This window comes from Mesoplodon bidens (assembly GCF_964165515.1).
Source record: "Mesoplodon bidens genome assembly, chromosome: 19".
NCBI lineage: Eukaryota > Metazoa > Chordata > Mammalia > Artiodactyla > Ziphiidae > Mesoplodon > Mesoplodon bidens.
Window position 1 is genome coordinate 39,783,175 of NC_138179.1, and position 15,903 is coordinate 39,799,077.

The 15,903-nt window shown below is 45.5% G+C and overlaps 1 protein-coding gene across 1 annotated transcript in view; it reads right to left on the bottom strand.

The window, feature by feature from the left end:
• Positions 1 to 11,884, bottom strand: part of PRPSAP1 (phosphoribosyl pyrophosphate synthetase associated protein 1) — a 31,425-nt gene extending 19,541 nt beyond the window's left edge. The window contains exons 1-3 of the mRNA XM_081220479.1: positions 11,202 to 11,884; positions 8,465 to 8,517; positions 5,892 to 5,958 (exon numbers count right to left, since the gene is read on the bottom strand). Coding sequence (XP_081076605.1) covers positions 5,892 to 5,958; positions 8,465 to 8,517; positions 11,202 to 11,371 — 290 coding nt within the window. The 5' untranslated portion in view covers positions 11,372 to 11,884. The remainder of the gene's footprint in view (positions 1 to 5,891; positions 5,959 to 8,464; positions 8,518 to 11,201) is intronic.
• Between the last annotated feature and the right edge of the window lie 4,019 nt (positions 11,885 to 15,903).

Genomic DNA, 15,903 nt, shown 5'->3' on the forward strand with positions numbered 1-15,903 from the left:
CACAAAGAAGACTAACCACAAGCTGTCTCAAGATCCCAGGACAGGGCTGTTAATAGTGAGCGTTTAAAAAAAAAAAAAAAATAGTGAGCGTTATTTTGTCGTGCCAATAGACTGTGAACTTATACTGTTTATGACGTGTTAAAGAAGTCTGAACTAAAACTAGGGAGGGAGATGTATTGTAACAAAAAGGAAATTATGGATATAGCTGTCCCTCTACCCTACATGCATTAACAAGTGCACAATGATACCCCAGTGTGGAAATCTGTGGTTAGAGGACATAAAAGGGGGTGATGATGACACCTGCCTCAGAGGGTGGTGACTGGTGGAGGGGATGATCCACCTGAAGCCCTTCAGCCTCACACATGTCACCAACTTCACACACCAGCCAGGGCAAAGTCTGCTATTTCTATTATTATTATATCTCTTCCCTACTTCCTGAATTCATAATAAAAGTAAAGAAATTAGAATACTCGATAGCCTCAGAGAGGTACTATTAAAAACATTTGGTCCTTGACATATACACACTACTACGTATAGAATAGATAATTAATAAGAACCTACTGAATAGCACAGGGACCTACTCAATACTCTATAATGACCTATATGGGAATAGAATCTAAAAAAAAGTGGATATATGTGTATGTAAAACTGACTCACTTTGCTATACAGCAAAAACTAACCCAACATTGTAAATCAACTACCCTCCAATATAAAAAAATTTTTTAAATTCGGTCTTGCTAAGTCAATCCTATGATTAAGAAATTGATTGGAAAAGATTATACTTTCACAAAGGCATCAAAGCCTCGACCATCCCAGCTCATCATGAAAATGAAGACTGGTCAACACCCTGGCTCTCCAACAGCTGGACGTCAGCTGTCTACACACACAGCAGGAAGGCAGCTCATCAAGTCCCCGGTCACTAACGGCATCCAGGACTATCTGACACAATGGGGTCTCTGACATGACAAGGTCATAACCTCTTAGTTCCTCCCCTAACTCAGGGATGATTCCTGATTGCACGGAACAGAACAAAGCTACCAAGAGCACAGCTGCTCATGTGCTGGCACACAACTGACCACGACCAAGTTAACTCTTGTCCTAGAGATGAGTTCAAAGTCAGAGCTCAAATTCCAGGCTGAGGTGCAGACCTGTGAATTATGGCTAAGATTCCTTAAAGATAAACAGTTCCTGACAGGACACATGTTCTTTTGCTGCCATAAATTCAGTTAGGGTAGAGTAAAGAGACTTCACTGACCACCACTGCCTTTGGAGTCAGACCCCCAAATTTCCTGGAGGATGAGTGACAAAGGTGGCCCGTCTATGGCTACAAAGGTCGAGGTTCTGTTCTCTCTGCCTCAATAAACTAGTAAAAGGCTCTCAGTAGTCTAAGGAGGCCAAGCCAAGGATCTAGGGTCACCTGCAGCTCTGTCCTATACCCTAAGGAACTCAAGAATTCAGAGGTTAAAAAAAAAAAAGAAGTGGTGACAATGCAACCTTACCATTCACCACCAACAAAAACCAGGATAAGCACAGAAGGCCAGGGAGCAGCCAAGGGGAGTGTCAAAGCTCTCTGACTACACATGTTCTAGGGCTACGCAAGCCCCTCAGGCTTTCCCCTCATTCCTAAGGTGCAGGTGTCAAACAAAAGCGTGGGGCAAAAAGATTCCCGTCACCAGGAGACAAACAGAACAAAACCAAAATTGCTGGAGGAAACATAAATTAGTAGATCCTCCATGGAGGGCAATATGCAATTATCTGTCGATACCACAAATATTTCAAGTGTCTATCGATGCAGCCACATCTATCAATACTACAAATGCATGGATCCTCACACCCAGCAATCGCATTTCTTGGAATCTTCGTAGAGACACACCTTAAACACGGGCAATGTGACGCACATACAGGATGTCCCGCAGTTGGCAAGCACAAGACTAGAGACACAGCATATGCGACAGGAGGAATATGCTTCGGTGTGTCCACAGAACACAGTATGAAGCCGCAGAAGACAAGATGGGAACACAGCTCCACTGAATCCCACCATAATGAAATATGGCAAACCTAAACTGAGGGTCATTCGACAAAAGAAACTGGCCAAAGTGTCGTCTTCAAAAGTGACAAAGTTTTGAAAGTCAAGGAAAGACGGAGGGATGGTTCCAGACTGTCCAGAAGACACGACACAGACAACTAAGTGCTACCTGAGCCTCAACTGGCTCATTGTGCCAGGAAGAGGCCTGGGGGACAGCAGATGACACGGGGATGGGGTCTGAGGCTTAGGTGGTGACAACACAGAGGTCTCAGTATCCTGATTCTGACGGTGGCACTGTGGCTGTATAAGAGAAAGCCCTTGTTTGTAGGAACTACACGCTGAAGTGTTTGGGGTGGTGAGGCACCAGGCTAGCAACTCTGTCTAAAGTGGCTGCACAGCACAGGCTAGTTTTCTGGAAGTTTGTGATTGTTTCAAAATTAGAATCTTTTAAAGATAAGGTAGCTCTTTCTGTATTGATAGAGTACAATGCTTTAAGTTCAGCAAAGCGTATTAGACTTTTTTTTTTACTGCATGTTAAGTACATTGATTAACTGATCTAAAAGAAAATATTTACAAGTGGATGAAGCATTTCAGAATTAAGTACATCTAGGCAAAGAAGACCTCAATGTAGGAAAATTTTTTGACTAAGTGAAATATTTTTAAATAATTATATTTTTTCAGTGATTATGATGTAGTCAAATCTACAAAATTCGTATTTATAAAATGTTAACATAATTGATGTGGCTACAGGTATGGTTATTTTATAACTGTCTTTTTCTTTTGGGAAGAAGAATAATTTCTGAGTAAACTTTAGGTAGATATTAGAATCATTGCTAACTTATCAATTTAGAGGTAACTTACACGCTTTTTTTTGTTTTTCTGAGTTTTATTTTTTTTTATACAGTAGGTTATTAGGTATCCATTTTATACGTATTAGTGTATACGTGTCAATCCCAATCTCCCAAGTCATCCCACCCACCCCCCCGCCCGCCACTTCCCCCCTTGGTGTCCATACATTCGTTCTCTACATCTGTGTCTCAGTTTCTGCCCTGCAAACCGGTTCATCTGTACCATTTTTCTAGGTTCCTTTTTTTTTTTTTTTTTTTGGCAGCACCGCTGGGCCTGTGGGATCTCAGTTCCCTGACCAGGGACAGAACCCTGCACTGGAGGCACAGAGTCCTCATCACTGGGCCGCCAGGGAATTCCCTATTAGACTCCTTCTATGTAAAAATGAAGAAAAACATATAAGCAACTGCTTGAGCACACAGAGTCTCTGAAAAGAATGCTTAAGAACCTGATAACACTTGCCGTACCCAGGGAGGGAAGCAGGGTGGCTGATGGCAGAGGCAGGGCTCATCATACACCCTTTTGAAACTTGAACCATGCAGATAAATTAAAATTACTTTTATTTTGGTTTTGAGGCTCACCTGAATTATGGAGCCTAAATTTGTATGCACATTATCAAATAAAGAGGAACAACCAGGTATTTAGTTATCTCAGAGGGCTGGGGAATTTTTATTTTCTGATACACATTTCTATACTGCCTGTGTTTGCAGAGATGAACATTACTCTGCATGATCAGAAAAAAGTATTAAAATACTTAGTATCTAGCAGTTACCAGTGTACAGGGAACTCTGTTACACCAGGGTTCAGATTACTCACTCCATGACCCCGTGGTCCTCAGTTTCCTTCAGACCCCGTTTTCTCAATCCCTTCACAGGAGGCTGTAAGGAAAATTTTTTTCCCTTCTGTGTACATTTACAACACTGAATACTTCTGGTCACCAAATGTGTGGGGATTTTCCCACACGTAGGTAATTCTCGGAATCTCGGGACACCAGCTGGGTATCCTACAATTCAACTCAATTCTGACACTCTCTGCCTGGACAAAGCATCAGATCCCACAGGTTAAGGGCCCAGTAAGACTGCCCCCTTCTTCACTTCAGACATGGGCAAGCCCAGGCTGTCACCTATGCTTCTGACCAACCCGCTATAAATCAGAGGTTCCCATGACCCCCTCCTCAGCTCCGATTAATTTGCTAGAGCAAAGTAAAAAAAAAAAAAAAAAAGAAAAAGGCAAAAAATACCTCAGGGACTTCCCTGGCAGTCCAGTGGTTAAGACTCCGTGCTTCCACTGCAGAGGGCACAGGTTCTATCCCCAGGTGGGGAACTAAGATCCCGCATGCCTCATGGCATAGCCAATAAATAAATAAATGAAACTCAGAAAAACAGTTTTCTCACTAGATTACCAGGTTACTATCAAGGATGTAACTCAGGAACAGCCAGATGGGGGAGGTGCACAGGGCGAGGTATAGGGCAAGGGGTGCAGAGCTTCCACGCCCCTTCTGGGTGTACCACCCCCTAGCACCTCCACGTCTTCACCAACCCAGAAGCTCTCCGAACCCAGTCCTTTCAGTTTTTTATGGAGGCTTCATTATACAGGCACAAATGATCAAATCATTGGCCACTGGCGACTGATTCAACTTCCAGCCCCTCTCCCCTCTCCAGAGGTCAGGGGGGCTGGGCTGAAAGTACCAACCCTCTAACCACAAGGTTGGTTACCCTGGCAACCAGCCCCCATCCTGTGTTTATCCAGGGGCTTTCCAAAAATCACCTCACTCACATAACTCAGGTGTAACTGAAAGGGGCTTGTTCTGAATAACGAAAGATACCTTTACTGCTCTTATCACTTAGGATATTCCAAGGGTTTTAGGAGCTCTGTGCCAGGAAAGGAAGACCAGATACATATTTCTTATCATAAATCACAGAGGCCAACAAGAGCTGCCATGTAGGACTGACACACAAGGATTAAAAATGATCCGTGTAAAGCATCCGCACCCTGCTGGCAGCCAGTGCCGTGTTTATTACTAACACGGCCTCAGGAATCTGAACGGATCAAGATGTGAAGGTCTGGATTTTTCAAAGACACTCGTGATCTATCGACCCCATTCCCAGTGAGGGGCTGAGAGGAGATAACCCCACAGGGAAGTTCATGCTCAGGTATGCCAGGATTCCCCCAGGGCCAGTCCTCCCACCCTGAGGGAAGGAGTGGTAGATAGTATCTGTGACAGACAGGCTAGAGACAGGTCACTGTGCAAAATAAAACCCACCATTTAACAACAACAAAGGCTTTCCAGGAGAGCTGAGCGGACAGACACTGGCCTAGGTTCCTGCAAATGGAGGTAGAATATTTTTGTCCTTGAGGAGTTTAAAGCTTGGAGAAGATGATCAAGTAAACAATAACGGGGGCTTCCCTGCTGGCGCAGTGGTTAAGAATCTGCCTGCCAATGCAGGGGACACGGGTTCGAGCCCTGGTCCAGGAAGATCCCACATGCCGTGGAGCAACTAAGCCCGTGCGCCACAACTACTGAGCCTGCGCTCTAGAGCCCATGAGCCACAACTACTGAGCCCACATGCCACAACTACTGAAGCCCACGCACCTAGAGCCCGTGCTCCACAAGAGAAGCCACCACAATGAGAAGCCCGCACACCGCAACAAAGAGTAGCCCCCACTGACCATAACTACAGAAAGCCCGCATGCAGCAACACAGCCAATAAATAAATAAATAAAATTTAAAAAAAATTAAAAAGTAAACAACAACAGTTAAGTATAGTGTGACAAGCATGGCAGGAATTCCAAAAGACTATATATATACATACATTTATAGGGAGAGAGAGACACACACACACATATATAGACCCACACACATATATGTGTACACATATATATAGTATTTTGGAAAGCATTTAATGTGCAAACACATTTATAATTTAAAGAAAATGGAATTGTTGTTCATATGAAAAGATAATAAGTTATATCACTAAGATTTTTTGAGGAAGAGAGATAAATAAAGTAGTGCTCTTACCTAGGTATTGTCTGTATAATGAAAATATCTTGGCCACGAACAGATTCTTTTATTTCAACTCTTGTTTCTGAAAAATAAAAACGTTCTGCAGTTTGAAGAAAAGCTCTTCACGGTACAATAATTAGGCAGCAGTTGGAGGAAGTAAAGGTGAGTCTAAACCAATGCTTTGCTTAGCGCACCAAAATAAATTCTTAAGAGATCTCGGAATGGCATGTACTTATGTAAAAAACAGTCAAGCTAAGGGGAGAAAAAGCCAAAAATAGACTAGAAGGCAAAAGCAACAAACAAGTGTACATAAAATCTCAGGGTCCAGAAAAGAATATCCGTCACTAAATAAACACAAGATGCTTAGGGAAAAGTATACAGCGAATAAAGAGGCCAAAAGTTAATATCCTTATTCTTTCAACAAAGGCCAATGCCTCCTCTGTTTCAGGCCCTGAGTTGGGGTCCCAAAGTGGGGGACCTGGACCAAGGGGACAAAGACTGACTCAGGAGAGACAATGCAATGCCAAAGGCTGGCAAACTCTCCAGGCCAATGTGCAGGAGAAAGACCAGCCATGATAAAAGAGAAAGAGGCCTGGAAACGACGGCCTCGCTGTAGACTGGAACATACAGTGAGGCAAGGAGCACGCAACATGCAAAGACGTGGGGCAGAGTGGGGCTGCCACTGTGTGCACGGAAACACAGCGAGAGAGGAGAGAGAGAGACAGAGAGGAGGTCAGGGAGCTGACCAGGACCACACCACGCAGGAGTCTGGATTTTATTCCAAGGGGTGACAGCAGAGCCACTGGAGGACTCGTGTGATCACTGGCTACTGTGTGAGGACAACGGTGGCAAAGCAAGAAGGGCTGCTTGGGGGAGCCACTCCAGTTGCTTCTGAGGGAGTCCAGGCAAGCGACAGATGGCGGGCTGGACCAGAGCAGCTGCAGTGGAGGTAGTGAGAGGCAGGCAGGCTTCAGATGGATTCTTGAATCAGAGCACACAAGACGTGCTGATGAACGTGATGAAGGACGAAGCAGGTGAGATGGGCAGAACTCAGAACCCAAAGGGCCCCACGTGATTGCTAAGGAGACTGGACCATGGCCTATACAGTTTTAAACAGTAGTAAGTAAAAATGTTTGCATTTTGGAAATATCCTGATGGAAGTGGGTAGAACAGACTAGAGAGGCTGAAAATGGAGGTAAGAAGACCCGTTAAGAAGCTACTTTGACAGCATGAGAGAGAGCTAGGAGGCCTGGAACAGGGATGGGAGGATGGAGAAAAAGGTCTTCCCTAAACCACCCTCTTTTCCTCCAGCGCTTCATTTATGAGAAACCCAAATGCCATCACAATGAAGGAAATTCATTACTGTTAAATAGGCTATCTCACCTATCTGCACCATCTTCAGGTTTTTAAATACCAGCATCTCCTGACTTGTCCTGGCAGGAGAATTTCTCAAGTCACCAAGTTAAAAGTTGTGAGTGTGGAAGCTGGATGAAGGGTTTCTGGGGGTTAATTACAACACACGTGTAACTTACACACACCCCGGGAACGTGTGCTTTCCATTACTACCCATTAAACTATCTTTCCCTCTTCCAACACTTTTGCTTTATTAGCTCCCCAAACATCAATTTTGTTTTAATTATCTCCTGTTAAGCTAGTGATACCATAGACAGTTACACCTTGGAGAGAGAAAAGCAAGTACAAAAACATGAATCCAAGGCCTTCAACTCTGCAAAAATAATTCCAAATTGTTTTTATACGAACTTGTCTTCGCAATGAGTGATGACATTATACTCTGGAACCCACTGGGGAGGTGGGGGGGGGTTATGATGCTGCTGCATTCCTGGGACATTGGCTATCAACAAGTGCTTTCAAGCAATATCATTTAATGTTCCAGCTCTCCCCAGAAACCCAGGCGGCAGCAAAAATGGGTGACCAACCCAGGGTGAGGGTCAACAAGACTTGAGAGAAAAAAATGAGAGATAAAACTAACTCAAGGAAGTTTTTTAAATAAGTCATTACTATCTAGTACCGATTGCACTTAATGTCATTTGATGGCCTAATGAAACAGATAAATGTAAAAAGTACTTATCAAATACAGCGCAATATGGAAGAAAAAACTTACTCTCTACATCGCTCCTTTATCTCATTCTAGAACGACAGGATATTTGCATTATCTTGGAACAGGAGGAAAGGAGACTTTTAAGGAGGAGCAAAGAAGTCAAGATTTAGAGGGATGAACGGAATGCCCTCCGCCCCAACTGTTAAAACAGAAACGCGGGGCTTCCTTGGCGGCGCAGTGGTTGAGGGTCCGCCTGCCGATGCAGGGGACGCAGGTTCGTGCCCCGGTCCGGGAAGATCCCACATGCCGCGGAGCGGCTGGGCCCAAGAGCCATGGCCGCTGAGCCTGCGTGTCTGGAGCCTGAGCCCCGCAGCGGGAGAGGCCACAGCAGTGAGAGGCCCGCGTACCGCAAAAAAAAAAAACCTCATTTCTGTGTTAAACATGATTAACATTCGCCTTTTAAAAACATGCCAGCCGATTAAACAGAGTTTAGAGAACAAAGGATGTTTAAGAAATAAGTTTAACTTACCTCCATTGGTCTCTTGATAAACCACAGACTTCCCCAATTCAGCACCAAGACGCCTAAAGGAGGGGGAGGGGGAGGCAATTAAGAACGCTCTTTTTTAAAAACTCCAGTTCACAGGCATGTGTTTAACAAAAAGACTACAATAACTACACCAGCATTCTTTTACCAAAAAAAAAAAAAAATTTAGAAAATTTAATTCATTAAGAACTAAAAACTGCAGTCACTCCACAAGCAGCTTCCAGCACTCACCAATCTGTAACACACTGCTTTACTGGGAAGAACCCACAATCAAAGTTTAGTGTCTAGTTCCATTGTTTTTTTGAATAATAATTGTCTTGGAACATCAATACCCAACAAATATGTGGTTGCTAGCAATAATTCCAAGACACACAAGCCCAAGGTAAATGCCTCAATTGTCAAAAGCGTTACAGACTTCAGTGCCATTAACCAAATGCAGTGTGAATCTTGTCTGGATCCTGATTAGAACAAACCAAGTGTAAAAACCCATTTTGGGGACAACCTAGGAAATATTGAACAAGGACTAGATACTAGATATTAAGGAATTAATGGTAGGTTTTTGTTTGTTTTCAGTTCTTATCAGTTAGCATTACCATGAATTATGAATGAAATGATATAAGGGTGGAATCCGTTTAAAAACACTCCAGGGCCTCCCTGGTGGCGCAGTGGTTGAGAGTCCGCCTGCCGATGCAGGGGATACGGGTTCGTGCCCCGGTCTGGGAGGATCCCATATGCCGCGGAGCGGCTGGGCCCGTGAGCCATGGCCACTGGGCCTGCGCGTCCGGAGCCTGTGCTCCGCAACGGGAGAGGCCACGACAGTGAGAGGCCCGCATACCGCAAAAAGAAAAAAAAATAAAATAAAATAAAAAAAAAAATAAAAACACTCCAGCCAAGTGTACAACAGAATATTATTCAGCCTTAAAAAGGAATGAAATTCTGGTACATGCTACAATACGGATGAACCTTGAAAAAATAATTCTAAGTAAAATAAGTCAGGCACAAAAATACAAATACTGCATGATTCCATTTATAGGAAGTACCTAGAATAGGCACATTCACAGTCACACAAAGTAGAACAGAGGTTACCAGGGTCTTGGGAGTAGGGGGAATGGAGAGTTAGTGCTTAAAGGGTACGGAGTTTCTGTTTGAAACGATTAAAAGATCTGGAAATGAATAGTGGTGATAATCACACAACACTGTGAATGTACTTAATGTCAGTGAATTGCACACTTAAAAGTGGTTAAAACTTAAAACTTCTCTGGAACTTTTCAAGAACCAAATATAAAAACAAAAAAGCGAAACCATTGACTATTTAAATCTGCCCTCCTCCCTCTGCTTTCTCTTAGCAAGGTCACTGTGGTAAATCTGACCCAAGGTAAACAAACACAAGCTTTATATTTAAAATTAGTATTTTAGTTGGCCTCAAAAAGAAAGACAAATAATCAGAGGCTAGAAATAGAAACTAGGTAGTAGATTGCAAAAGGATTGTTTGGTTTTTTTTTTACACTCTTCTAATCTCATTCAAAACTCTAACTGAAAAGAACATAGGCATTACTGAGAAAACGTGACTAAAGTTTCCCCTTTCTTCTACATTTTCATCTAGAATTTTAAAATATCTTCATGCCATTAATTATCAACTCTGAAAAACCCACAGAACTCTAATGTAAGTTGTTTAAAATGTGAAAATGACTTTAAAAGTTAAAAGACAAGCTTATTTATTTTATAACAAGTTTATTTGCAAAGGGCTCAAAAGGCTCCTCCTTTACACTAGGGTTCTGGGATTCTTCACAAGAGCCAACTAGAAAAGAGGCCATTTAGTAAACATGTATTATTCAGAGGGCCACTATGAGCCTCTGCTCTGCTAGATGCTTGATCTACTTTATTTTGTTCGTGCTCACAATGTTCTGGGTCCAACAGATGGAATTATCCCTATTTTACCAATGAAGTTCAGGAAAATCAAGTCTCTTGCCCGGGGTAAGACTCACAAGGCCTTCAGACCCCAAAGGCCACTTGAGGCCAGAGGCTTCCTTAGGTGAAAAAGACAAGGAAAGGCAAAGACTTAGACTGATCGAATCTAACGGACTTACAAAATACGGTTAGACCATGGTTTCTATCACCAACTCCGACAAATCGGCTCCCCTAGGGTTGCCCTGTTCTCCCTGCCCTCCCCTACACCTCTACTTCTGTCGGTGCACCTTGCGCCTCGCGGGTCTTCCACCTGCAAGGCCCTCCGGCCGCCCCCACCTACTGCACCCGCCCCGTCCGTCCCCAGTGTTGTAACTACGTGCGGGCCTCCGTCTCCTCGGGGAGACTTGGGAATGGCAATGACCAGCTTCAGAGGTCAACCCCAACCGTGGGAAAGGGAGCCAAACCCAGAGCCCCTCTCTCCAAGGCGCTAATCCAGCGGTTACAGAATCCTCACCACCGCCTGGGAGGTGGGAGTGGGGAGCCGAAAGCAGGGCGAGGGGTCCAAGGACCCGGAGGTGGGGAGAAGCCAGCAAGAGTCAGACGAACGCTTTTCAGCTGCAGAACTGGGGTGGGTGGGGGGATCCTCTGTCACCTCCAAGGGTTTGTCCAGACCTGAAACGGCAGGATTCTGCGACTCCCTCCCCCAGGGGCAGGACGATGGGGCCAAATTACCCCTCGCCCGGGTCGGGGGACGTGGAGACGAAGAGGAGCAAGGGAGGGGCCCCTCGGGACATCCCCGGCTCCCGCCCCTTACTCGGTGATGCGCTTGGCCAGCTCGGTGCAGGCAGCCGTGGAGTTGGCCGAGAAGACTCGGTAGCCGGTACGGGCGGCGTTCATGGCCGGGCGGGCGGCGGGGCAGGCTCGCGGGGCGCGGAAAGCGGAGGACACGGAGAGCGGAGGCAGCAGCAGCAGCTTCTTGGGCATCGTCCGGCCCGGGGGCGCAGTTATAGCCGGCCCGCGGCGGGGCTGCACGGGGGAGCAGTAGGCCCGCGTAGGGAAGGAACCGAGAAACCCGGCACAGGAGGGAAGAGGTCAGAGACCCCCACCCTCCTCGTACAAAAGGGTACTAAGGGCTCTGGCGCAACCAGAGCTCGCTGCGACCTGTGCCGCAGCCACCTCAAAGCCAGTGACGACGGCACCGCCCCCTCCGGGAATCGAAAAGGCGCGGCTAGAGCGCCCACACAGTCACCATCTCAGATGAGGGCAGGGCTGTGCGCAACTATCTACAAGCTTTTTTTCCGAGGGAAGCATCACGGATTCACTCCGCCGCCTGATCTTGTCGCTCCACGGGAGTTCTTTTGCTCTCATCTTCTTGGATGGTGCAGCCTGACTTGGTAGTGGTGTCAGCCTTTCCAACTTTTCCGCCAGGATCCAAAATGTCAGCCTCCGAGGTGGCTGACGATCTAGCTCTGCGCCTCCATGATAACACAGCGCGAGAGCCCTGCGAGGCGCATGCGCCGCGCTAGGCTGGGCTTGCTTTGAAAAGTGGAGGGCGGGGTTATTTCCGGGTGGTTGCCTGGGATACTAAAATGCCCAAAAGGTGGTGTACTCCTGAGCCTGATATTTATTCCCCAAACAAACTCCAAACTTGCAACTGCACGTAAGGCAAGTCTCTCTGAACGAGTCAAGGCACTCCTGCCAGTCTTTGCTCTCAAACAGAAAAGCCTTTATTCCTCCCCTTCCATGTGCTCCAGTCCCCTAAAGACCCACTCACGTGACGTCTGCTCCACTGAGTCTTTCTAGATACTTCAACCACAGTAAGCCGCCCTCGCCCGCTGGGCGGTACCGTGCATGACACCATGTATAGTTGCTTCTATTTTTCTTAGCTTTGTGAACATCTGTCTTCCCGACTAGGATGTATGTCCTCCTAGGGCAAGATCGTATGTCACTTAGTTCTTTGTATTTCCCAGTGTCCAGGGCAGTGTTATGGGTTCCAGAGGCACGCAATCAATACCTGTTGAATGAGGTCCAAGAAGAAAGTAAAGGGCAGGGAAGCATTTGAGTCACTAGTTATCAGTTGCCTCAGGATTGGGGAGGGAAGCTGATCTCCTGCTTCTCCATCTTCTGAGGACTCTGCCTGTTGTGACATTGGGCCTGAGGGAGCAACTGATTGTGATTCTTGTGTCGTGAAGCCTCACAAGCCTGAAGCTTCAGGATTTGGAAATTGAACTGCCCCAGGGCCTGTAGCAGCCTGACCCACATTCCAGCTGGCTCTCCAGAATTACTGATGCACCCACCCCCTCTCTCCTAGAGCAGGTGAAAAAGAAAAAGAAAGAAAGAAAAGAAAGAAGGAAAGGAAAAAAGCAAATGGGCTATGGGGTAAATAGCTTAGACCAAATTGTTTACCTGTACACAAGTTCAGCCGATGGACCCAGCCATAAGCCATCTTACCTTCTAAAACTAAAGGAAACCACTTCCCTTCACATTTTCCATAGAGGTATATTTTTTCCATAGGTATATCCCACAGAACCCATCAAACCTTAATATACCCCAAACTAAATCCATCTTCATTTTCTCAGGTCTCTCCAAACTGCACCGGCTCCTCTATTCCCTCTGTGAGTAAACATAACGTGAGGTTCCCAGTCAGTAAGTCTCAGGAGAATCCTTGACTCTTTCCTTTCTCTCGCTTTCTACATCTATCCATTTATCCATCTATTAACATTTACTGAGCACCTACGGTTTGCCAGGCCTGTTTTAGTTGTTTGGGATACTTTAGAGGAAAAAAAAAAAAAAGACAAAAATTCCTACCCTCGAGAGGTACACCTAGCAGGGGGAGAGTAATTTTTAAATAAACATAATAATTGAGTAAATTATGTAATGTGTTAGAAGTTGTATTTGTTTCCTATTGCTGTGGTAACAAATTACCACCAAGTGGCTTAAAACAACACAAACTTACACAATCTTAGTTCTGGAGGTCAAAAGTCCTAAAATCAAGGTGTTGGCAGGCTGATTTCCCTCTGAATGTTCTGGAAGAGAATCCATTTCCTTGCCTTTTCCACTCTCTAGAGGCCACTGCTCTCCTTGGCTAGTGGTCCCCATCCTCCATCTTCAAAACCAGCAGCCTAGCATCCTCAAATCTCTCTCTCTCTGATCTTTGCTTCCATTCACATATCTTTACCCACTCTGACACCCTTGCCTCCCTCCTATTCAAAACTTTTGTGGGGGCTTCCCTGGTGGCACAGTGGTTGAGAATCTGCCTGCCAATGCAGGGGACACGGGTTCGAGCCCTGGTCTGGGAGTATCCCACATGCCGTGGAGCAACTGGGCCCATGAGCCACAGCTACTGAGCCTGCGCATCTGGAGCCTGTGCTCCGCAACAAGAGGCCACGACGGTGAGAGGCCCGCGCACCGCCATGAAGAGTGGCCCCCGTTCGCCGCAACTAGGGAAAGCCCTCGCACAGAAACGAAGACCCAACACAGCCAAAATTAAATAAATAAATTTATTTTAAAAAAAACTTTTGTGGTTTTTAATAATAAGTCCTCCCACCTTCTTCACCCTGCTGTGGGTCTCTCACTAGGATTAATAATCAATTACTCTGATGAAAAATCACAAAATTTAAGATCGGAAGTACTCACCTTCACCAAGCCTCAATGTCTAAGTTCCTACAAACTTACCTTATTTCTCCACTGATAAGATAAGGAAGAAGGGTCATAAAAGATGAATTTGGGCTAACCATTTGGGAGCTACTTATGAGAAACAGCTGCCCTCACAGATTGGCTCAGGCCTGGAGGGAAGAGGCTGGGATTTAGGCACAGAACATCATGGGAAGCACCCTCAGGCTAGGCATTTAGTCTCAGCCTGGCATCAAGAACTACAGAACCAGGCTCTGTTTTAACATGAAGCTTCATAAAAAATGAACATTTAGATTACACTGTTGGAAGTTTTCCCACTTTAGGACCTATGTATAACAATCTGTGTGGCACTGGGATGGCTCACAAAATGTATCTGGGAAAAGGAACCCCCAGTGACCTCCTGCTGCCTGGCACGTGGTAGGGGCTCTACTTGTATCTGTGGACCCAATGAGTGATACAGAGAACAGCTATTTTTTTAAATAATTTATTATTTTATTTATTTATTTATTTTTGCCTGCGTTGGGTCTTTGTTGCTGAGTGCGGGCTTTCTCTAGTTGCAGAGAGCGGGGGCTACTCTTCGTTGTGGTGCGTGGGCTTCTCATTGCAGTGGCTTCTCTTGTTGCGGAGCACGGGCTCTAGGCACACAGGCTTCAGTAGTTGCGGCTTGTGGGTTCAGTAGCTGTGGCTCACGGGCTCTAGAGCGCAGGCTCAGTCGTTGCGGTGCACGGGCTTAGTGGCTCCGCGGCATGTGGGATCTTCCCAACAAGGGCTCGAACCCGTGTCCCCTGCATTGGCAGGCAGATTCTTAACCACTGCGCCACCAGGGAAGACCCAGAGAACAGCTATTGACCTCGTATCTCAAGCAGAGGCCTCCCAACTGACCTCATTCTTTCACATTCCGTCCTTCCTTCCCTCCAGTATCTCTAGTCCACCCTCTACATCCACACAGCAGATCCCCTGGTTAAATGCCTCCAGGGCTTTCCACGGTTTATAAGCCCAAACTCCTTAGCCTGATATGGCCTGAGTCTCCCTCTCCATCTGCCTGCTTTCTCCAGGCCACGCCCTAGGTCTGTGGCTTTCTGAGCTGTTTGCCATTTGCTGAAAATGACATGGCTTTGTTTTGTTTTGTTTTTTTGGCCGCGCCATGCGGCATCTTAGTTCCTCCACCAGGGATTAAAACCATGCCCCTGTAGTGGAAGTGCAGAGTCTTAACCACCCAACCACCAGGGAAGTCCCGACGTGGTTTTTTATGTCTGAGAATCTTTGTAATTTTCACTGTGATTTCTTCTTCGTCCTGTGAATTGTTAGAAGTGTGCTGCATGGTTTCTAAACTTTGGGAAATTTCTAGAGATCTATTATTGATTTCTAATTTAATTCCACTTTGTGAGAGAACACACCCTAAGTGAATTCAGTCCTCTGCTATGTGTTGAGACACACTTGGTGGCCCGGCATGTGATCTATGTAGGTAAATGCCCTATATGCACCTGAAAAGAATATGTGTCCTACAGTTTGGGGGTGCGTGTTTTACATCTGTTGGTTAGATCGTTTGTTAGTTGTAGTCAGATTCTCTATTACCTTAATTATTTTTCATCTGCTTGTTCTCTGATTGTGGAGTTTTTTATTTTTCCTTTTAGCTCTTCAACATTTGCTTTCTAAATAGATAGATATCATGTTGGTTCTGTTTCTTCTCTGGAGAACTCTGACCAGTACAGGGTCTGGACTGAGCAGAAAAACACTTCTGCTCATTTTGCAAAGAATGTGTTTTTTGCAGTTTGAACAGTTTGAAGTGAAACTTCTCTTGCTCAGTTCCAGTTTTTTTTGTTTTGTTTTAATGTTTCTCTATAAAACAGGCTGATCCTTGAGGCTCCAAACCTGCTGGACAT